Source organism: Barbus barbus, assembly GCF_936440315.1.
Source record: "Barbus barbus genome assembly, chromosome: 23".
Lineage (NCBI taxonomy): Eukaryota > Metazoa > Chordata > Actinopteri > Cypriniformes > Cyprinidae > Barbus > Barbus barbus.
The window spans coordinates 19,635,960-19,660,525 of NC_136751.1; the positions used below are offsets into that span (position 1 = coordinate 19,635,960).

Sequence of the window (24,566 nt, forward strand, 5' to 3'; positions counted from 1 at the left end):
TACAGCAGTTTCTGGGATCTAAATAAAATAATGTTGCCTTTCGTTTTACTAATACACGTTTTCTTATTTATTTAAAGGATGTCTAGGCTAAAATGGCACAACTTAAATGTAATATATTTAATATGTCTAATGTACAGAGCTGATTTCTCATCACAAGAGCCTGTAAAACACTTAAATTTGATTAAATGATTAAGGTTGATTAAATTAGGCTAATTGTAATAAAAAACCTCTACACCTTACCTTATTCAACCTTATTGTAATGAGATAAATTCTCATTTATTACTATCGATTTTAAACTACCTAAGACACCTTTTAGATTTATAAAATTAAAAGGGATAATTAGATTTTGTTATTGTAAAAGTCACAACACATTGTTATAATTTATAATTGTCATTTAATTTTATAAAGACGTTATTGTAAAAGTCACAATACATTGTTATAATTTATAATTGTCATTTAATTTTATAAAGACGTTATTGTAAAAGTCACAACACATTGTTATAATTTATAATCGTCGTTTAATTTTATAAAGACGTTATTGTAAAAGTCACAACACATTGTTATAATTTATAATTGTCATTTAATTTTATAAAGTTGTGTTGTTCCACTTATCATCAATTGTTAACATTTGAATGAAAGGATTGGCAGTTCTCCATACAGTACGCAGTAGGAGACACATACATTTGCTGAACAGAGATTGCTTGCTTTGAAAGATTATAACAAGTAACATGACATTCAGGCCTTGTTCATCAACAAAACTTCATATGAAGTGTGTCCAGGTCCTCCACATATTTAAAGATGAATAAACAGACATCCCTTGATTCATTAGGTATTTTATATTTATTATTTTACAAAAATAACTAAATACATTTTTTTACAAAATATATGTTCTATAAGAGATATGTTTCAACTATCATAAATGAACAGCTGAATGATCAGATAAGCAGTTCTTGAAATGCAGTACACATACACACATAAACTACACAGAGAGATTCCTTGCCTTGTTAGATTATTCACAGAAACATGGCATGGACTTTCAAGCCTTGTTCAGCAAGAAAGTTTGATATGAATGTGTCCAGCTCCTGCAGATGCTCAAACAATCAGAATATTGTATTGTACAGATGTGCTATAAATTATGCAAGGGAATGTGGATAGATGTATGATATATTAAATCAAAAACATATGTATAATAAATATAAGTATGGATAATTTGGTATTGCACATATTTTATTGCACAGTGGGGAGAACATTTAACTGTTTGTGAGGTAGATATGGCCTGAGGGAAGAAACTGTTTCTGTGTCTGGTCGTTCTGGTGCTCAGAGCTCTGTAGCGTCGACCAGACGGTAACAGTTCAAAGAGGGAGTGTGCTGGATGTGAGGGGTCCAGAGTGATTTTGCCAGCCCTTTTGCTCACTCTGGATAAGTACAGTTCTTGGAGAGTGTGAATGTGAATGTCCCACTGCAGGTCCTGAGAGATGAATAAAAAGGTGGTGATGGCGCAGTGGATAAGACACATGCCTTTGGTGTGAGAGACCCGGGTTCGAATCCACTGTGTGACACCAATGTGTCCCTGAGCAAGACACTTAACCCCCTAGTTGCTCCAGAGGCGTGCGACCTCTGACATATATAGCAATTGTAAGTCGCTTTGGATAAAAGCGTCAGCTAAATGAATAAATGTAAATGTAACATCTCTTGCTTCATCTGATTCGACCCCAGGTAGTCTTTGATGGCATTTTGTTGATTTTTACCATCCATCTGGAGTAAGACAGGCCTTTCACCTCCCCACAGAATAACTCACGGTGACTCTGTATCCAGCACAACACTGGGCCAATGTCTCTTAAAAACTTCCACTTTATGTCCTCTTGGCACTCCTGTTAAAAATATAGAATACATGTGTGTTGGTCCACTAAATATTTGTCATACTAAATAGTATTTACCTCATCATTTTGCATACAAGAATATTTATGATTTTAAACCACAAAAATCAATCACTACAGTATCTAGAGAAATGCTCCCACCATTCCTCCAGACCTTTCTTTACTGGTGAAACTGCAGCAGGAACACCTCATCCCGGCAGAACTGCTTTGCATCAGGGTAGGAACAAAAATGTGTAGAATGCTGTAAAACATGACAAAGATTGACAATCATTATGTGATCTTTCCATTCATATAGAATGATACAAAGATAATTTGTCACAAACACAGAGTTATCCTGCAATTCATAGTGAAATGATGGTTGCTCAACCAAGTTACTGTGCAAGGGTGATCAGTGTATATCATTAAAAATATCATCTGTATGTGAGTGAGTGTTTTTGTGTGTGTGTGTGGGGTGGTAAGTACATATCTGTTAGTGGGTGAGATGAGTGTTATAAAAAAATTGCACATTAACTCAACATTCATTATATGTTGTAAGAATCAGTGCACTAATAAATATATAGTGCACTGTTTTTTTGTGACATAAAATGAACTGAATGTGCAATTTTTTTAATAACCCTTTTTTTATAATAGCTAAATAACACTCTTACCTACTCATATACACACTCTATACCTCTCACATATGTATTTATCTCTCCCCACACACATGATATTTTAATGACACTGATCACAGTACCCTTCCACAGTATCTTGGTTGAGGAACCACATCATTTCACTTCTTGCTGGATAACACACACACACACACGCGCACACACAAACACGCACCCACACAAACAAACAAACACGCATACATATATATATATATATATATATATACTGTACACAGGCAATACAATAACGTGCCTGTGTACAGTTCAAAACACATAAGCATGCTGAACTGTTGTTTACATATGCACACAAACATTCAAGTTGTCAACGTTTTAAGTCTTCCTAAAGACAAAATATGTTTTTTTTTTTAATTACCAACACAGCAAACTTCTTTTGCTTCGGTTTGCAAACAATTATGCTTATCTTCTTGTTTTTCCTGGTGCAAAATAATAGGTATGTGACGTATTTGGACACAGGCGTGGCTTGTGACGTCACGCTTGGATGTGGGCGGGGTTGGATGTCCACCGCAGGCTACAGCGAGACGCTCTTCAAACAGTGTGTCAGATGTAGAACTGTAGACAGCACACGCGCGGTATCATTTATAAATGTTAGCATGTGTTAAATCTTTGCCATACCAAAAGACTGCTTGTGAGCTTCAGCTGGGAATCGATTCCAAAAAGAATCGTTGGGCATCGATTAAAAAAAAGAATCGTTGGGAATCGATTCAAAAAAGAATCGCTGGGAATCGAGAGTCGAATAGATCCCATCAAGGGGAATCGACTCGTTCACCCATTCAGAGCCGTTTTCAGTTTAACAAATCTTATGAATGCCTCTCAAACCTAAGGCTGCATACATTTAAATTCACAAAAATAAACTGAAAGAAAACGAGTCCTGAGCTCATCTGAGTTTGAGGATGCAGCCTTCCGTTTGAAAAGCACCCATTAATTTGCCTCATGCTCGCTAATGGTGATTAGAAGTCCTTTCTAGGGAAGAAAAATAATGACAAATGTTTTTGAAACAAAAAACGCCTTGTATTTCCAGGGCTTGCATTTTTAGCTCCTGAAATTTAACATAGTTGGGAAGTCGTAGCCTAATAGTTAGAGAGTTGGACTCGGAATCCAAAGGTTGCGGGTTCGAGTCTCGGGCTGGCAGGGATTGTAGGTGGGGGGAGTGAATGTCCAGCGCTCTCTCCACCCTCAATACCACAACTGAGGTGCCCTTGAGCAAGGCACCGAACCCCCAGCTACTCCCCAGGCGCCGCAGCATAAATGGCTGCCCACTGCTCCGGGGGTGTGTGTTCACAGTGTGTGTGTGTTCACTGCTGTGTGTGTGCACGTTGGATGGGTTAAATCCAGAGCACGAATTCCGAGTATGGGTCACCATACTTGGCAGTATGTCACTTCACTTCATAGTTGTTTATTTAAGCTGTGAACATTGCAATTCAAAATCTTTCACACACATTTTCATAATTACAAATTCAATAATTCATATTCACCTTCTAGAATTCACTTCTCAAATATTCAATCTGTTTAAAAAATACAATGTCTAATATTCGACAGAAACATTTTGGTCCATTTTATTTCACTTTACAAAAACGCTTCCACAAATTCAGCAGGAAATTCGTCATTGCACATCAGGGACCCGCAGGAATAGCAGCAGAGCGCCGATGCATGATCTCCAGCTGCTGTCTGTCGCTCACCAGCAGGCTTTAATGAAGGCCAAAACAACAGGTGGATCAAGTCATTCAGTCACAAAAACTAATTTGCAGGTAAGTAGAAGCGGTAAGTAGTTCTGATGAACTGCTCCGGGTGTGTGTTCACGGTGTGTGTGTGTGTTTACTGCTGTGTGTGTGCACTTTGGATGGGTTAAATGCAGAGCACGAATTCCAAGTATGGGTCACCATACTTGGCCGTATGTCACTTCACTTTACTTAGAAGTTATGATTATCAATGCCAGTATCAATATGCGGAAAAGCTGGTTTACCTTTAAATCGACTCATTTCCCCGTGTAAGCAGCTTTCTCTGCCGCAAAGGAGATTATAATGCTGATGTACAGAACTAATATTACATCTGAGGAAGACATATATTGCTTTCGGTTGCTTAGTTTCCTATACTTTGTATCATGGCTTGTGTGACCCTGTGCTGTAATATGGGGTTGCCCTCATATGTCACACTCCAGGATTCCCCAGCGCCTCAGTGAACTAATACAGTGAAGTGATAAATACAGTGAACATTTATTTTTCTTCTCCAATTTGCTGAAATACAAACATTTAAACAGTGAATGTCATTATTTGTTTTTAAGACTAATTTATTCAAAATTACATAATGAAGAACAGGTTCAGTAAAAAAATATAATGAATGTCATCTAGTGCACATATTTAGCAAAAATATCCTTTTTATTTATTTATTAATTTTCTAGTTATAACAAGTTTAGAGTTTATATTCGCTCAATGACTTTTCTGTGACATTGTTTACAAGCCGTTTCTTTGACGTCTTGAAACTCTGACTGAGCGATGAGATGTGATTCAGGTAGGATGTTCTGTTTCTTTCAACACCTTCTGATGATTGTTCATGTTTATTTGCTGTGGTAACTAGAAGTAAAGAGGGAGAGATGATGGGTTCATGTGAGTTCTGCACTGCTGCTTGTACTGAGGCACTAAAATGATCTTTCACGTTACATTTAACACCAAAACTGTATTTACTGTTTAACTTTTGACAGAATCTGAAATCTGACACTTTCTTTCATATCTCAAGTAACAAAACTTATTGTGATTTATTGTGTTTCATTAAGTTGTTCACGCATCAAGTGAAAACAACATTCATCGATTCTTAGGATTTACAATAAGATCACTGTCACAATGAGAAACGATTAAAATCGAAAAACAGATTTCAACCCCGCCCTAATTAGTACCATTAGCTAGCTAGTGAAATAAACGATAGTCCGTGCATTGATATTAGTGTAATACGATATCGACAACCGCACTGCTTAACTGTAGTCTATATAGTTTACATCATCAATAAAGTATATTCCGAGATCTGAGGTCTTCACACTGTATTTATCATTTCACTGTATCACTGTATTAGTTCACTGAGGCGCTGGGGAATCCTGGAGTGTGACATATGAGGGCAACCCCAGTATTACAGCACAGGGTCACACAAGCCATGTTACAAAGTATAGGAAACTAAGCAACCGAAAGCAATATATGTTTTCCTCAGATGAAATGTTAGTTCTATCAGTGTCGGGTAAAACAGCATTATAATCTCCTTTGCGGCAGAGAAAGCTGCTTACACGGGGAAATGAGTAACAGTGAAAATGTTGAATTAAACGTAAACACAATCAGCTTTTCCGCATATTGATACTGGCATTGATAATCATAACTTCTACTTAGCGCTTGCTCTGTAAATTAGTTTTTGTGAATGAATGACTTGATCCACCTGTTGTTTTGGCCTTCATTAAAGGCCACTGAACCACTGAATTTGTGGAAGCGAATTTGTAAAGTGAAATCAAATGGAACGAAATGTAATATTAGGATATTACACGAATATTAGGCCTATACATCATATTTTTAAACAGATTGAATATTTGGGAAATGAATTCTGGAAGGTGAATATGAATTATTGCATTTTTGATTATGAAAATGTGTGTGAAATATTTTGAATTGAAATATTCAAAGTTTAAATAAACAACTATGTTAAAATTAAGGACCTAAAAATGCAAGCCCAGGAAATGCAAGGCATTAAAATGCAAGCACTGTTAATTCAATGCATTACTTTTTTCAGTGCAATTCAACATGCTTTTTTGTTTCAAAGACATTTGTCATTAATTTTCTTCCATACGTTTCCACGAAAAGGTTATTTCGGATAGATAGTTTTAATGAACCAGTTCAAAAAAAAAAAAAAAAAAAAAGTTCAGAGGTTATTTTACAGTGGAACCTTGGAATCGAATCCCATCTATTCCAGAACAGAACCAGGAATCGGACTCGATTCCAAGAATTTCGGAATCGAACAGCCCTAGCTTCAGGAAGTAAACAGCACGTTCTTCGTATTGACGTCATCGCGTATTTGCGCGACTCTCTGCTGCGCCCATGTGTTGGAGACCCGTCATTGCATTGCATATCGAAAAAAAGTCTACATTTTTAAACGTATTTTCAAGTAACTTAGCATTTCATGAAGCTCTGTTACACAATATCATCTTACAAATATTAACAATAAAAAATAAATAGATATAAGTCACCATGTCTAGTAGTCGCATTTTTTCTCTCTCCCAGTTTGGCTCAAATTGTGTTTTTCCGCAGGTGAAAAAATGCGACGCACTATCAGAACTCGGGAGTCCCGTTTTTGTGGAGCTTAAACGGATGACGACTGAAAGCTGCGTGAATCAAGTGCAGTTTTTATTTTTGTGGCAATGTTGTTGACTCACATCAAAGTGGTATGTATTGTCCTGTGCCTTATTGGCTTCAGGGAGCCCTGGAATACATCAGGTAAAGAGACGACATGTGCAGTTCTTCTGTTTAAATACTTAAATCTTTGTTGTTATACATTTTTATGTAGATTAATCATATGTGCAGGCTTGTTTTCCATGTGATCATAATAGTAGTACTTGGTTTTATTAGCTATTCCAGTGCTGTTGGACTGTGGCACTGGCACTTCTGTGGCATGTTGGACATGATTTCTGCCAACCGTGACGTTAGAGTCACATATTTTCCCCCTTTATTCTCCGCAAGCACTATTTGATGGTTAAAACTTTGGTTTTGTATTATTCATACTCGGTTATGGCATTGCTCACATAGCTCAGACTTGTTTGTCTTGCAGCTCAAGTTTAATGCATTTAATGTAACTCATGAGTCTGTGATGTCATGCAGATGTTACAGCGGTTCTGCACGGAGGACTCGCACATCAAGGTTTTATCAGATCTGTAAATGATGCTAACCTGATGTTTGAGGTAAGAAGGTATAGCTATATCCATATGATGTACAGTAATTAAATTCATTATTGTAGTGAAAACATTCATTTATTTCAAAGATCAGTTAAAAACTATAGGTTATACTATACTGGAATGATACAATTTTAATCTTAAATACACTGTGAGGTGCTTTTTATGACCATTTTTAATATAAAGCTTAATAGCCTTGATTGTACATTTTAAGCAGAAATTATTCTCCATTTCATATAAAATATTTCAAACATTCTAATCGCTCCATAAGTAGCCTATTATGAATGCAGTTTTTATAACACTGTATTGAGAGATTACATGGAATATTTAATCAGTTCTCACACTCCTGAACTTTAAGCAAAATGCTAAATAAATACTATGATTATAATCTTATGATCTAACTAAACTACAAATATAGACAATTGCTGAAGAAACAACTCTATGGAGTCCCAAAGGGCACATGGTGATGGAAAACATGAGATAGAAGGAATATATTTTTAATAATAATCATGTAATTATATTTTATGAATTGGCAAGCAAAACGTTTGTTCTCCAATAAACTTTTGCATTCCCTCAAGAAATATTTACATTTCAGTGCTATTGTTAACAAAGGCATATTTAAACACTATATTTTTGCAAGCAAACATAAGCTAATTGTTTATTCCCCTCATCACCACATCCCCTAATGGGCTTCATCATACAGATCAGCTCACAATAATTTATTTTTTTTAATCCTAGTTCTTGTGGAGAGGACTGGAGATTGATGTTGACAATAATGTTGTCATGCGGGATCAAGAAATTGCCTCGATGCGACAAGGGCGAACTTTCTTATCTCTTATAAATGACAGTATCCCAAAGACTGTCTCTGCAATGGAGAAGTTACTGGCTATGCTGGAAGAGCAAGACAACTCTTTCACTCAGGCCCGTTTTGAGACCCTCCTCCTCGGGACTATCTATTCAGCCTACCAGGCACGAAACCAGAGGCTAGAGTCAGAGCAGCAGGCCTGGATGGATATTCATGGTCGTTTTGCAAATGTTACTTTCGTTCAGCTACGCAAGTCTTAACAATAAACATACCAGTGATTCACAAGTTCACACGTACAGAAAATGAAATAAGATAAAGGGTATGCATATTTGGCGTGCTTTCTGAGGGGAGGGCTCTGAGCTCGGAATTTGTCCCGAACCCAGAGTAGCCTACTCCCCCATATCCTAGGCTGGGATAGGAAAAGTCTGTATGTACCTCATCTCATGCTGACTGGGTAGATCATCTGAACGTGTTCCTTCAAAACTTTGTTAAATAAACATCATTTAAAGTAACGTCCAGATTATTTGTACCTGGTTTATATGACTCAAATAATATGAACCTCTTATTACACTAATAAAGACACATGACAAAGTTTATTTTGAACAGAATATACATATCTTAGGCCCTATAAAAGGTAACAAAACAAGTCTGTTTTTTTTATTTTTTGTTGGATTTATGTATTGACATGAGCCTGAGTATCTAGTTTTAAATTTCAGTGATTTCTCTTTCACTTCTTCTTTGCTTTTGATGTCTTGCATTCTGTCTTGCTCTTGCTCTTGGTCTCAGGTGATGATAGTGATGACAGCTTTTTCTTGAGCTTGGCATCATCAGCAGCTGCTCTTCTGTCTCTATTTGTGCGCTGCTGAGTGCTACGCTGGGATCTGGAGGTTCCAGGTCTGCCTCCACTGTCCTCCACTCTCTCCGTTGTTTGTTTCCCATTAAGACTGTTCAGTGTGTCTTCTCGGTTCCAGATCAGAATGTTATACCCTGTAATTATAGTGTACAACTTTTCAAATTAATTACATCTTCTATCGCTCATGACTACGATGATTATAAACAGTAAATTATGTTTTACCCATTCCAGAAGCCAGCACATCTCCAGCTGGACTAAACTTGTTGAGCTGAAATAAAATAAACATGTAATATTATAGTGGTGCCTGCAATCAGATATCGAGTCCATCTACAATTATATATAGACTACCGTTCAAAACATTTTTAGAAGAAGTCTCTTATGGTCGCCATATCTATGATAATTTTATTAAAAATTCATAAAAAAAACAGTAATATTGTGAAATATTTTTACTCAACTCTTTTTAATATATTTTAAAATGTCAAGTGTTACATGATCCTTCTGAAAACATAAGCTGATTTGGAGCTCAAGAAACATTTTATCAGTACTTAAAACTGTGCCTTAATATTTTTGTGGAAATCATGATAATTTTCCTTAATTATTTGATGAACAGAAAATTCAGAAGAATATCTCAGAATCAGATTCAGAATGAGCTTTATTGGCCAAGTATGTTTACACATACAAGGAGTTTGTTGTAGTGACAGAAGCTCCACAGTGCAACAGAAAGACAGTAACAGGACAGGAACAGATAATAAAAGAATAATATACAAATATCAAAATAGGCAATGTACAAAGCAGCAAAACCACAATATATAATATAGACAACTATGTATGTACAGGTCAACTATGTGCAAATTAGAAATGAGAAAATAAAAATAAAATTAGTGAGTGTGGTGAATGGATAATGTATTATAGTTGTGTGTTCCACATTTATTGTTGAGTGATCATGAGATGGATTGCCTGAGGGAAGAAACTGTTCCTGTGTCTGGTCGTTCTGGTGCTTAGAGCTCTGTAACGTCGACCAGACGGTAACAGCTCAAAGAGGGAGTGTGCTGGATGTGAGGGGTCCAGAGTGATTTTACCAGCCCTTTTGCTCACTCTGGATAAGTACAGTTCTTGGAGAGTGGGGAGGGTTGTACCAATGATTCGCTCAGCAGTCCGGACTACTCTCCGTAGTCTTCTGAGGTCAGATTTGGTAGCTGAGCTGAACCAGACAGTTATAGAAGTGCAGAGGATGGATTCAATGATGGTGAAGTAGAACTGTTTCAGCAGCTTCTGTGGCAGGTTGCACTTCCTCAGCTGGCAAAGAAAGTACAACCTCTGCTAGGCCTTCCTGACAATGGAGTCTATGTGAATATCCCACTTCAGGTCCTGGGAGATGGTGGTGCCCAGGAATCTGAATGACTCCACTGCAGTCACAGTGCTATTCATAATGGTGAGTGGGGGGAAAGCAGGGGGGTTTCTCCTGAAGTCCACAATCATCTCCACAGTTTTGAGCGTGTTAAGCTCGAGGTTGCTAAAACTGCACCAGACAGCCAGCTCCTTAATCTCCTGTCTGTAAGCAGACTCGTCACTGTCCTGGATGAGGCCAATCAGTGTGGTGTCATCTGCAAACTTCAGGAGCTTGACAGAGGGGTCTTTAGATGTGCAGTCTTTGGTGTAGAGGGAGAAGAGCAGTAGGGAGAGTACGCAGCCCTGAGGAGCTCCAGTGCTGATGGTACGAGTGCTGGATGTGAATTTACCAAGCTTTACTAGCTGCTGTCTGTCTGTCAGGAAGCTGTTGATCCACTGACAGACGGAGGTGGGGACGGAGAGCTGGGTAAGTTTTTCTGAAGGGTTTCCGTGATGATGGTGTTAAAAGCGGAGCTGAAATTCACAAACAGGATCCTCACATAAGTCCCTGGTCTGTCCAGATGCTGCAGGATGAAGTGCAGTCCCATGTTGACTGCATCATCCACAGACCTGTTTGCTCTGTAGGCAAACTGCAGGGGGTCCAGTAAGGGACCAGTGATGTCCTTCAGATAAGCCAAAACCAGTCTTTCAAATGATTTCATGGCTACAGACGTTAGGGCCACAGGTCTGTAGTCATTAAGTCCAGTAATTCTGGGTTTCTTTGGGACGGGGATGATGGTGGAGTGTTTGAAGCATGAGGGGACTTCACACAGCTCCAGTGATCTGTTGAAGATCTGTGTGAAGATGGGGGCCAGCTGGTCAGCACAGATATTCAGACAGGCTGGTGACACACCGTCTGGGCCTGGTGCTTTCCTTCTTTTGTTCTTCCTGAAAACCTGGCACACATCATCTTCGCTGATTTGAATTGTAGGTGTGGGGGAGAGGAGGGTTGCTGGAGGTGTTAATGGTTGTGTGGAGAGGTGTTCAGGGCGGGTGTGGGGTGATTTTTCAAAACGACTCTTTCAAGTCGTCTGCCAGGTGTTGATTCTCCAGAGTGCTGGGGGACTTGTAACTGGTGATATCCTTCATTCCTTTCCACACTGAAGCAGGATCACTGGAAGATATTTTTTTCCTTAGCTTGTCAGAATAATTCCTCTTTGCCACTCTGATATCCTTTTCCAGTGTGTATTTGGCCTGTTTGTACAAGACTTTATCCCCCTTTCTGTAAGCATCTTCTTTGGCCTGACGGAGCTGTCTGAGTTTTGCAGTGAACCATGGTTTGTCATTGTTGTAGATTAGAGGAGTGATGTTAGGAATGCACATATCCTCACAGAAACTGATATAAGATGTTACAGTCTCTGTGAGCTCGTCCAGATCAATGGCAGCGGCTTCAAAAACAGTCCAATCGGTAAGAGAGAAACAGGCTTGTAGATCCCGCTCTGTTTCATTAGTCCATCTTTTAACAGATCTTAATACAGGCTTTGCAGATTTAAGTTTCTGCCTGTACGTAGGTTGGAATAAGATGAACCAAACAGTGATCAGAGAGTCCTAAAGCTGCTCGTGGAACCGAGTGATATGCATCCTTTATTGTTGTGTAACAGTGATCCAATATATTACTGTCTCTGGTGGGACATGTGATGTGCTGTCTGTATTTTGGCAGTTCATGGGAGAGATTTGCTTTATTAAAGTCCCAGAGAATGATTAAAGCAGAGTCCGGGTGTTGTTGCTCACTCTCTGTGATCAGATCAGCGAGTTTCTGTAAAGCTGTGCTCTCGTGTGCTTGCGGTGGAATATAAACACTCACGAGAATGAATGAGCAGAACTCCTGCGGCGAATAGAACGGCTTGCAGTTAACGAAGAGCATTTCTAGATCTAAACAGCACATCTTCTTTAACAGTTACATCTGTACACGACCTCTCATTAATGTAAAAGCACGTCTCACCGCCGTGCGATTTCACCGTTGAATCCACGTCCCGATCTGCTCTGATCAGCTGGTAATTAGGCAGATGTAGTACACTGTCTGGTATGTCGCCATTTAGCCAGGTTTCCGTGAAACACAGAGCAGCTGAGTTAGAAAAATCCTTATTTGTCTGGGAGAGCAGAAGGAGTTCATCTGTTTTGTTGGGTAGAGAGCGGAGATTCGCCACATGGATACTAGGCAACGCCGTTCGAAATCCGCGCTGATGAAGCTTCACGAGCGCACCGGCTCTCTTCCCCTGCCTGCGCCTCCTGTAGCGTTTGACCAGAGCTACGGCTCCGCCAACTACAATGTCCAGCAAAACGGCCGAAAAATCAAAATCCGGTAAAAGATTTTGTAGTGTGTTCTGCCGAATGTTCAGCAGGTCATCCCTGGTAAAACTAATCGTATTTGAAAAAGAAAAAACAGGAAAAACAAACAAAAACAGTATAAACACTGGAGAGCAACGCACAATAGCTGCCTTCAGCGGCGCCATCTTGGATACTTTTTACATCTATTTGGCCATCTATTTTACATAGAAATCTTTTCTAATATTCTAAATGTCTTCACTCTCATTTCTGCTCAGTTTACTGCAGCCTCACTGAATAAAAGTATTAATGTCTTTAAAAAAAATCTAACTGACTCCAAACATTTGAGTAGTAGTGTATACATTTTTAGGAATTCTAATCATTAACATTATAATTTTTTTCATTTTTAAAAGAAAAAAAACATTCTTACAGATATGATACCAGCAGCATTGTGGTCTCTCAGCTGATGCACAAGCCCACCACTGTTGGCATCATAAATGTCAATAGTTCTCTTGTCATTGACTAATACTTGATCATCTGGGTAACGGCCAGCCACGATGAGGTCATACATGGGATGCCAGGTTGCCTGATGGAAAACAAAAATTGCAAAACTAAACTCTAGGACAGCGGTGCCCAACCCTGTTCCAGGCGATTGACTGTCCTGCAAAGTTTAGCTCTAACTCTAATCAAACACACCTGAAGCAGCTAATCAAGGTCTTCAGGATTTGTTTGATTAGAGTTGGAGCTAAACTTCGCAGGACAGTCGATCACCGGGAACAGGGTTGGGCACCCCTGCTCTAGGACATCGATAGTCCTGGATCTCTTGATGCCTGTAAACTTGATTAAAGCCCGATTCGGACAGTAATTGTTTCTCATATGGACGGTCTGTAAAAATAAATTTACATATCACCTCAGTGATAAAACTCATGGATTCGGATGGCGATTTATTCACAGTGGAGGAGTGAGTTCTGTGATCCTGCGAACCAGAGAACGCGCTGCTCACATGGCCAGTCACATGATTATCTGCTGTAAATAAAATGAATTTTATTTACAAATTTATTCTTATTATTGTGTAAAATGTATTCTTATTATTCAAAGCATATTTAATAATGTATAATCCTATTTATTATTTGATTATTTAAATCTCCTGTTTAAAAGTAGGAAAATATGCGCTATAGTTGTATATAATTATACACAATATACATCAGTTTATAATACACATTTTAAAATTGTATTGCATACCTGCCGCTGCCATAATAAAGACCCACTTCGAATGTTTATGTGCTTTTCTTCTCTTTCTACTCTCACTCGCTGTGGTGGAGCAGTTATGAAGTATTGTTCTTTTAAATACTTTCCAGCGTTTCAAAAATAAATATATAGCTATGCAAATTACACCGAAGTACAACAGTTACCGTACGGTGTTCGGGAGTGTTCGAAAAGGGTTTAAACGCTGAATTTTGAATCGATTTCTTCTCGTAAACTCAGAGATGTGGATTCGGAGAGCAATTAAATTACCACACGACCTTCGTGTTTGTCATCAGTGGTGAGCGAAAAACACAGACGTCCTGGATTCGGACGGCAATTAAATCAACAACTACCCCCTGTAAATGGTGAAAATCACTTACGTGCCCCTGAGAAACGATTACCGTCTGAATCTGGCTATAGACAATATGGGGAAAAAAGTCAGGCATGTGAAACTTGCAGTTTAGGCTAAAGGAACTCTTACCTTGATGGGTGTTAAATGCTGGAACTGTCGATGAGGATGAACAATTATTTGATAAGGTTTAGACCAGTCATATGAACAATATACCCTGATCTGGTTCCTCTGGTCTGTAGTTAGGAGCTTGGTTCTGTCTGTTGGATTAAAGTACGCTGAAAGAAAAAGAACATTAATTTCAATTAATTTGCACTGTACAGTTTGTACAGTGCAATACTTTTTTTACTTCTTCCCCTCCTCACTTTACTATATTCTCTTACCAGAGTTGACTGGTTTTTCATGAGGCAATTCAGCGATATAACTGCTTTTGTCTTTAATATTTCTGATGTCCCACAGCTTGACTGTAGCATCAACAGAGGATGTAGCCATCAGCCAATCACAACGAGGGTTGAATTCTGCATGGGTCACTTTAGCTTTGTGCAGCTTCTCTTTGAAAATCTAAATGTTTTCAAGAATACAAATATCAGACAGCTTTATTCTTTATTTTTGCAATTAGAATTGATTTTTCCCTCACTTACCTCATGTCCATCCAGGCCAAGCAGAAGTAGTCGTCCAGTATTGTCTCCAGTCACAAGCATTTGACGACTAACAGACACGTCCACACAGCAATACCAGTAACTGGGAGAGTGACATTTGAGGCATTAAAACTATATATACAAATACATCTTAATATAATATCCAATTTATACCTAATAATGGCGGTGAAAGGGATGGGCTTTAAAAAGTGAAAGACCGTGATCACATCTTTTCAAAGAAGCAGAAGCTTACTGAAAGACAAATGTGGCAAACAATCTCAAGACAAATCAACAATCAATCTATACTACATGCTGAAAGTCAATTGTTCTTACAGAAAAGCAATAAGGAATACTGAACATAAACATGAAATATATAAACACCACCAAAAAAGTATATTTGATTTCCCAACACTGGAGAGCAATTCACAAGAGTTCACACAAGCACTGTCCTCACCAAAGATCATGGTGGTCATGGCCACAATCTGGTGTTCGAGACAATATCTGACTTTGGAGGCCCTCAAACCTGCACGCTGACCGTGCCATCACCAGAAGCAACAAAGATTTTGGACACATCTAAGATAGCCTAAAATCTAACATCTTAGCAACATAATCAATAACATGAGCTTACAGTCACACATAACATAACTAACTGCAAAACACAATCAAATGATTTCATCCTCTGATCTGTCAGAGGGTTTATCCAACTTCATACCAATCAGGAGAGCAAAATATATGCAAATGCATTCAATGCCCACTTTATAACTTGTTAACACTGGAACTATGTTAAACTTCAAACACAGGCAAGTTCCTCCATATTTAAGAGCCAACGGAATCAAACACTGAAAACTGATGTTGAACTCGCACTTATTGTACCATAATGCAGCTGAATGAACAGAAGTGCCCAACAACAGGACAGAAGTATTAGATCAAATTAAAGTTCAATTAAAAGTTCAAAAAGGTCTGTTTCTTTGAGAGCAAATGGGAAAACTACCATAACTGCTAATAAAGGAACACTTACTCCCATGAATCTGTTTTGGCAAAGACTTGTACAACCGATCCACTGAAATCCCGAAGGGTAGTAGCACCCCAAATAGATGAGATGAACAGCTGATTGGTATTGAATTGGTTAAACTTCATGCCTGTTATTGCATCTCCAGGACCCATCTGGAAGAACAGAGGAGAAAATCTCAGCAGTTGCTAAAATTGAACCTTTGATCTACTGTAATCTGAGCAAATGCTAAAATTTACTTTTACACTCTCAGAAAAAAGTACAAAGATGTCCCATTGACAGTACAGTACCTTACTTATGCCTAAATAGTACATAATAGTACCCAAATTGTACATTTGTATCGTTTGAAAGGTCCCCAGTGACAGTTTTGTACTTTTTTCTGAGAGTGTACAGTGCTATATTTAATGATATAGACTATTTATTAGCTATTTATGTATTTATATTGATTTTTTTTATTGAAAGTTATCCATTTATATCAGTAAACTACCCTGCAGAGGAACACAGTATACATTTCATAATAATTTGATTTCACGGAAACCCCAAAAGTATTTGGACACTTAAAATGTATGTCATTGCATAATTAGATCAATTTCAAACCAAGATGCATCTGCAAACAAATGATTCTAAACATTTTCTCAGAAGTAACTTCACTTTCCTGAGTCATGTTTACAGTTTCTAGAAAGTGAAAGTGTCCAAATTTCTCAAAAATTGAAAGGTGCCAAATATTTTTTATCTTCATTTTGAACAGTATATTCTTCACTTCAATCCAGCTTTCTCTCACCCCCTGTATGAAGGTTCTCTTATTCGGCATATCATAATCCCACAAGCTGATGTCTCCACCCTTGGAGCCCACTGCAACGGTGGTGGGATGGGTGGGATGCCATTCTAGACAAGTGACCCTCCGATCAAAGGGGCTGGCTGTGCGGTGAAGTTTGTAGGCTTTAAGTGAGCGTATAAAAGGCTCTTGCAGACACTATAAAGCAATGGAAAGTATTACATAACACTGTAATATTTGTAGAACCTTTACACCAGTTTTCTATAAAATGCACAAGTACTTTATATACAGTGGTGGCCAAAAATATAAGAACACTAGTATTTTCACCAGATAAAAATGGTTTTAAGTCAGTTATTTCTATCTTCATGATGCTTCAAGAAATCTACCAAAGCTACAGTACTGTTAAAATTATTAGGCACTTGTGTAAAAATGCTGTAAAATGAGGGTGCTGTCAAAAATAATGTCAGAAATAGATTTTCTTTATCAATTAACTAAATTTAATCAACATTTAGTTTAAAGCAAGTGCACTTGGGCATAGTTTTTCAGTTAGCAGGTAGGTCTATTTAAGCATCTTGGAGACGTTATTACAATTGATGGCAAAATTAATGTTTGGAAATGGAAACTGGTATTTCCTACTGACACACTACAGCAAAAGATAGAATTAACTTACAAAATAATTTTTAGCTGGTGAAAATACTAATGTTCTAATAATATTATATATATATATATATATATATATATATATATATATATATCAGAATCAGAAAGAGCTTTATTGCCAATTATTATATATATATATATATATATATATATATATATATATATATATATATATATATATATATATATATATATATATATATATATATATATAATATCCAATTGTTCATGAGTCCCTATATATATATACATACACACATATATATACACACACACACACACACACACACACACACAGTTGTGCTCATAAATTTACATGCCCCTTGCAGAATATGCAAAATGTTAATAATTACTAATTATTAACTAAATAAGAGGGGTCATGAAAATTGCATGCTATTGTTTATTTAATACTGTTCTGAATAAGCTATTTCACATAACAAATGTTTATATATTCTCCACAAGACAAAATAACTGAATTTATAAAAATGACCCCGTTCAAAAGTTTACATAGCCTTGAATCTTAATACTGTCTCTCGTTTCCTGGACGATCCACGACTGTCTTTCTGTTTTGTGATAATTGTTCATGAGTCCCTTGTTGGTCCTGAAATGCCTGCTGTTCTTCAGAAAAATCCTCCAGCTCCTGCACATTCTTTGGTTTTCCAACATTTTTGGCATATCTGAACCCTTTCCAAATGTGACTGTATGATTTTGAGGTCTATCTTTTCACATGGAGGACAATTGGGGGACTAAAACATAACTATTATATAAAGTGAAAACATTTACTGATGCTCAAGAAGGAAACACAATGCATTAAGAGCCGGGGGGTGTAAACTTGTTGAATTGAATGATCAGTGTAACTTGTACTTATTTTGTCTACTGGGAAACGTTTAAGTATTTATGTAGCTTCTTAAGTGAAGTACCAAATGAATAAAATATGATCTTTAAACAAAATTAGAAGAATTTACACATCATCGTCCTGTTCAAAAGTTTACATCCCCTGGCTCTTAATGTACTGTGTTGCCTTCTTGAGCATCAGTAAATGTTTCCACCTTTTGTAATAGCTGTGTATGAGTCCCTCAATTGCCCTCAGTGTGAAAAGATGCATCTCAAAACATACAGTCACTGTTGGAAAGGGTTCATATGTGCAGAAGATGCTGGAAAACCTGAATGTGCTGGAGATGGAGGACTTTTCTGAAAAACAGCAGGCAGATGAACTGCTCAGGACCAACAAGGGACTCATGAACAGCTATCACAATCATCCAGGAAACAACACAGATTATTAAGATTCAAGGGTATGTAAACTTTCGAACGGGGTCATTTTTAATGACCCCAGTTATTATTTTGTCTTGTGGAGTATACATAAACATAAAAAAAAAAAAGTAAAGTCGTGGCGTATTGTCAAGTATGGTGACCCATACTCGAAATTGGTGCTCTGTGTTTAACCCATCCAAGTGCACACAAACAGCAGTGAGTAGTGAACAAATGCACGCACACACGCACACACACACACACACACGCCATGCTGCGGCGCCCGGGGAGCAATTGGGGGTTCGGTGCCTTGCTCAAGGGCACCTCAGTCGTGGTATTGAGGGTGGAGAGAGCGTTGGACATTCACTCCCCCCACCTACAATCCCTGCCGGCCGGGGACTCGAACCCGCAACCTTTCAATTACGAGTCCGACTCTCTAACCATTAGGCCACGACTTTCCCCCTACTTTTTTTTTTTTTTTACTTTATAAAGTCGTGGGGGAAAGTATAAACATCTGTTATAATGTGAAATAGCTTATTCAGGAGAGTACTAAATAAAAATAACATGCAATTTTCTTAACACCTCTTGCTTAGTTAAAATTATTAACATATTTGCATATTCTGCAAGGGGCATGTAATCTTATGAACACAACTGTATATTTGCATTATGTGCTTGTCATCACCTGGCGCAGTTGAGCATGGATGCTCTGTCCCAAGGAACTTTTGTAAATGTAGTGAAGGATACTTGTTTGGCCCACTTTTTTCTGAGCTCCAATCCATTTGACACTTGCTTGTATGTAGGTTTCTGTTACATTACACAAATACAGATTAGCTCATCAGAAAATGTAGTTTAATGACTGGTTAGTCCTGGAAAAAAAGTTTTTTTTTTTCATTCATAAATTAAACTAAATGGTGCAATTACTCATTATTCGCAGCTTTGCTTACTCGTTTTTGGTGTTTTCTTGCCTTCTTGTTTAGCTTTCAGCTTCTTGGAGAGTGTTTGAGTTTGTTCTTCATTCGGTCTTTTCTTTGAATTGACTTTCTTCGTCTGCTTCAACGCAGAGGAATCTGTCTGAGCCCTTCCTCGCGCCATTAAAAGTCTACTTTCTCTTTGAAAGAGGTCGACAAAGACATTGCATGTCAAATATATCACTGTTACACATTGTAGTTACGATCTGATCGACTAGAATCATGCACTTACTTTCTTACCTGCAGATGTAAAACGACCTACATTACATTCACCCTCAGATCGGGAAATTGGTCACAGATGAACACCGCTACACGTGCACAGACACGCATTTTTACTGCATTCAGAGACTTATGAAAACCGAATGTTTTGTAACGTTATGCTCAATACAGAATGTAGCCACTAGATGCCACTACATGCTGGCAAGCAGTATCCACGTACTTTGAGCAAATCGTGTACATGTTTTTTTTTATTATTATTATTTAAAATAAATTATTTTATAAAATTATTATTGTTAATATTTTCATTTTTAAGATATTAAAATATACTGAATTAGAAATATTCATAAATTCCTCGCACCTTCGCTGTTTAGTGTACAAAAATATTGTCTGAAAACAAAATTGCAATTGCTTACCTTCATAAATGTTAATTGCAGCCTCAGTTAAAACTAATAACATGAGCATAATATAATACTATGTAATTATAATTGAAATCTAATATTTAGAATTGAATTGATTGCAATGCGTTCATTTTTTGTTAGGAGGCATGCAAATATTAAAACAAACAAACAAAATATTTATATATAATAGTTTACAATAATTTTTTTTATAAAAACAGATACTACTAACATCTGTAAATCTATACCACTTTGATGGGAGTCTCGTGCTTATAGTGAAAGATTTCAGCGTCTTGGGTTCATGAGAGTATGCTGGCCAATCACAGAAGCCCAGGGACCTACAGCTGACAACGAAAACAAAGAAAGGCATGTTTTTCCTCCCACTCTCTACTCATTGCCGGAAGGGAAAAATCAAACATTCACTGTATGTTGTTTATTCAGTTCACACACTGAACGTCGAAAGCACATCTGGAGGTAAGTGTGCCAGCAGAAAGACTTGAGATGCTATATGAATAAAAGCGTCTGTCTTTTCAGAAATAAAATGTGATCTATTTAATAAATAGCAGGTATTTAGGTGTTTTATGAGGTATATCATTGATTTGCAGTCAATTTTACAACCGTTAGGAGTAGGACAAATAATTAATTCATGAATTTTGCTTGGCATTTTCAGTGCCAACTTGATCCACGTGTTGTTCATCATGAGTGATGAGCTTCACTTGAAACAGTTTTGTGCTTTGGTGAGTGATGGTCTAGAAGCGTTCCCACATTTTTGCTGTACACTAATCAAACCAATAATTACAATCAGTATTTTAAATGCGTATGCTAAAAACAAATTAAATTTATGTAAGCATATTTGGTTGGGTTCACAAGTTAAAAAAAACCCTGTATGCTTTAACTTTTTGTATCAAGTTCAGTGTGTTCTAGTTCACTGTAGTCGCCAAAGGCAACAAAAAAATGTACCTTATTGTTCACTATTTAATGATATTGCCCAGTGCAGGTTATGAATTACATTTACTTATCTTCCCAATTGAAGTATTTTTGTGCTTTTTGCACATAACAACAATTAGAACCCAATATGATGTGCATTTATATTATTCTATAGAATACATTTTTCCCACAATACGAGCTCTGATACACCAGTTATTTTTAGGATTTAACACATTCCTCTATTGTCTGTTGGACAATGATTAATCTATTGAAGGTTTTACTAACTAACAATACAAGTGTCAAGTTAGCCTACTATATATCCAACTGGTAAAGATATATGTGACCCCCCCCCGTAGATGGCTGATGATCTCTCCATCTTGTAATTGCTGGACCCTTATCTAATATGCTCAATCTCATCAAGCTACCTCAAGTGTTCACCATCAACCAAGTTCCAAAAGTAAGATTTTTTTATTTTCTTTTAATTGCTGATGTTAATTAGCAAGAAATTTAATTGTTTTGCACTGTTGAATGGGTTGTATACTGATTGTATACTTATCATGTCAGTCATGAACTATTAAAGCAGATGCATTAACTTGATAAATCCGATTTTCAAATGCATTTTTGTTTCATTGTAGGTCTTCCAGGAGGATGGCATCATTTCAGGGTATCGTCACCCATGCAGCTCTGCCAAAGACTGTGTGCTTAGTCTTTTCCAGCTAACAAATGAAACCCTCAATATTTGGACTCATTTTCTGCCTTCATGGTAAATTATTTTTCAGCATTCAGCTTTTGGTACATTTACACTAGCTAATGTTAAAATTAAGACAAATTTGAGAATTTCATTTAAGCTTCCTACAAGACTAACTTACTTAATACCACGTTAAATGATTTTTAAACTCTTTGAAGCCTGAGCTCCAGATTACTCGTGTACAGTAAAACATTAGACATTGCTGAAAATGTCAATATGTCATAGAGCCATTTGCAAGGTCAACTTAATTGTTGCCACATTAATTTATTCTATTTATAGGGTGCTGAAAATGTTAAAATGTTAAAAATATAAAATACTTTTTATAGCAAGCGCATTGAGGCCTCTGTTACACTACAGCTTTGATGCATGCTTGCATTTTTAGAATGTAATGTTTTTTTTGCAAGGTTTTTCTTATGGAAACTGACAGTAGTACTAGTGGAGGATGACTGGCAGAATCCTTTCACCTGGCCCTTGCTGGTGTTCCTTTTGTCATGCTGTGTGTACCCACTCGCTTCCAGCTGTGCTCATACCTTCAGTACCATGTCAGAGAGGGCCAGGCACATCTGCTTCTTCTTTGATTATGGAGCACTCAGCTTCTACAGCCTTGGTATGTAGAGAATATAACAGAACTAATGAGTAAAATATATTTATATACATATGTAATGTTTCTGTGACTGAATTATACTAACTTTTTGTTTATTTGTGTATTTGATTGACCACAGGTTCTGCCATCACCTACTCTTCTTACTCATTTCCAGATAAATGGGTCAATAGCACATTTCACAAATACTATGTTCCTATAGCTGTTGTCAATTCTGTTATCTCCACTGCACTGGCCTGCTACTCAAGGTAGGATAACGGATAAGTAATCCATAAATCAAAAGTTGGTAATATTTGTAACCTGCTTTGTGGATTTTGACCTGAGTGGTATAATAGAAAAACGATTAAAAGACTAAACACTTATATTTCTTTGTTTTTAGACTTGGTTTACCATTTTTTCAGTATAATTATCACAGCATTAAAAGGTATTGTCTCATTTGCATTTTAATCTTGACATAAAAAAATTGTACATTTTCAGTAAATTAACTGTATTCTCTTTTAGTTGTTCTGGAAAATTAGATCAGAAACTCAGTAAATGTCTACGGATAATCGCCTTTGTCTATCCATATCTCTTTGACCACGTCCCTCTCTTTTATAGAGTGAGTGTTTTGGGTTATTTTGCAAAAAATTTAGCTCATTGTTTTGGCTGTGTTTGTTTTGAATGTGAAACTGAGCAAAGTTCATTCATTTAAAGTACTTTCTGCTTTCATTTATAGATCTTTGTGTGCGCTGGTGAGGGTTGCACTGTTAATGAAGCCAGTACTGTTCACTATCAGCACATGTCATTGGCTGTCCTCACTGGCTTTCTTTTTGCCACACACCTGCCTGAACGCTTGGCTCCTGGCAGTTTTGACTACATAGGTACAGTTACAGATCGCTGCATTCCCTTTAAACTAAGAATCATGAATTCAGAACATATGGAGCTAATGGGATGCATTTAAAGCTCGGTAAAGTCTATTAATTCTAAAGCGTGGTTCATTTATGCATCCTTCACAGGTCACAGTCATCAACTTTTTCACGTGTTCGCTGTTATTGGCACGTATTTCCAGATGACTGCCATTGAACTTGACATGGCTGCACGAAAGCAGTGGCTTCATGTTCATTTGCCACCAGTCACCCTTTCAGACACCGTGGGAGCTGCATTCTTTAGTGTGGTTAGCAGCCTTTGTAATGTATATGTCTTCAGTCTAGCACTTTTCTGCACTAGAGGTGTAAAGGACAAATTTATTTGAATTGTGACATTTGATAAGGTTACTCAGGGCAGCTAAGTTAGTTTCTCTTAAAACTGAGTATATTGTATTGTAGCCATGTGTTTAATGGCAACAATTTCATGAAGATTTTATATAAATTGGAAGAGTATAAGACTGTGTAATTTATGATTATTTTGAATGTTTGATTCACGTTTGTGTAAAGAGTGTCATTTGTTTTCTCTGCTTCTAATCACATGCTTAACATTTGCACATTTCCATGTTTTTGAAGCACATGAATCAAACTATATTATTGTTTTTACAAGTGCCTTTTTATAATCAGTCTTTTTGAAAACTGTAAAACCTTGTGTACAATCTTTCTTTCTTAATAAATAAATCTTGTTAATATGTAGTTTTATTTTTACTAAATAAAACTATGCATTATTTGATAGCTTTTATATATTTTATAGAATATAACGTAGATTATATTTGTACAATATACGCTATACACTATTTTTATTACATTTATATATTAACTGTTAATACAATATGCTATATACTAGTTTTATTTTAATACTTTTACACATTAACCGTTAGACAAAACTAGACATTAGTTGTTTTTTTTTAATAATGCTTTATTGTCGAAAATAGCCATATCCCACTGTATAACAAAGAACATTTCACATGCATCAACAAGAAGGAACAAGGAAACGGAGAAGAAAAAAAGCAGTGAGGGTACATAAGCATCAGTTTACAGACAAATATCTATTATAAATATATTTACACTTCCATAGAATGTTACAATGCAATTTTAATCCACCAAAACAAATGA

The 24,566-nt window shown here is 37.0% G+C and overlaps 3 protein-coding genes across 5 annotated transcripts; 2 read left to right on the forward strand and 1 right to left on the reverse strand.

Annotated features, from left to right (window-relative positions):
- Window positions 1–4,179: 4,179 nt before the first annotated feature.
- LOC306842898 (protein FAM180A-like) lies at window positions 4,180–8,769 on the forward strand. The gene is made up of 4 exons (XM_079374070.1): window positions 4,180–4,290; window positions 6,817–7,002; window positions 7,384–7,463; window positions 8,193–8,769. Exons 2-4 carry the CDS (start codon window positions 6,927–6,929, stop codon window positions 8,517–8,519), a joined length of 483 nt encoding a protein of 160 aa, XP_079230196.1. The 5' UTR covers window positions 4,180–4,290; window positions 6,817–6,926; the 3' UTR covers window positions 8,520–8,769.
- Window positions 8,770–8,826: 57 nt separating this feature from the next.
- LOC306842897 (DNA damage-binding protein 2-like) lies at window positions 8,827–20,044 on the reverse strand. Of its 3 annotated transcripts, none has more exons than XM_079374068.1 (11): window positions 19,899–20,044; window positions 19,635–19,796; window positions 19,373–19,494; window positions 16,789–16,980; window positions 16,017–16,162; window positions 15,002–15,101; window positions 14,744–14,921; window positions 14,493–14,638; window positions 13,197–13,352; window positions 9,335–9,380; window positions 8,827–9,246 (listed from the first exon to the last, which is right to left on the reverse strand). In XM_079374068.1, the coding sequence occupies exons 2-11, from the start codon at window positions 19,780–19,782 to the stop codon at window positions 8,987–8,989; spliced, it is 1,494 nt and encodes a 497-aa protein (XP_079230194.1). In that variant the 5' UTR covers window positions 19,783–19,796; window positions 19,899–20,044; the 3' UTR covers window positions 8,827–8,986. The 3 variants fall into 3 exon arrangements, with proteins under 3 accessions (XP_079230194.1, XP_079230193.1, XP_079230195.1); XM_079374067.1 differs by having other exon boundaries at window positions 19,635–19,798; window positions 19,891–20,004; XM_079374069.1 differs by lacking the exon at window positions 13,197–13,352 and having other exon boundaries at window positions 8,835–9,246; window positions 19,635–19,798; window positions 19,899–19,984.
- A 560-nt stretch (window positions 20,045–20,604) lies between these two features.
- Window positions 20,605–24,138, forward strand: LOC306842809 (membrane progestin receptor gamma-A-like). Its single transcript, XM_079373885.1, has 10 exons — window positions 20,605–20,746; window positions 20,943–21,009; window positions 21,556–21,656; window positions 21,835–21,962; window positions 22,352–22,554; window positions 22,670–22,796; window positions 22,928–22,972; window positions 23,050–23,146; window positions 23,264–23,408; window positions 23,544–24,138. The coding sequence occupies exons 3-10, from the start codon at window positions 21,603–21,605 to the stop codon at window positions 23,777–23,779; spliced, it is 1,035 nt and encodes a 344-aa protein (XP_079230011.1). The 5' UTR covers window positions 20,605–20,746; window positions 20,943–21,009; window positions 21,556–21,602; the 3' UTR covers window positions 23,780–24,138.
- The last annotated feature ends 428 nt before the right edge of the window (window positions 24,139–24,566 follow it).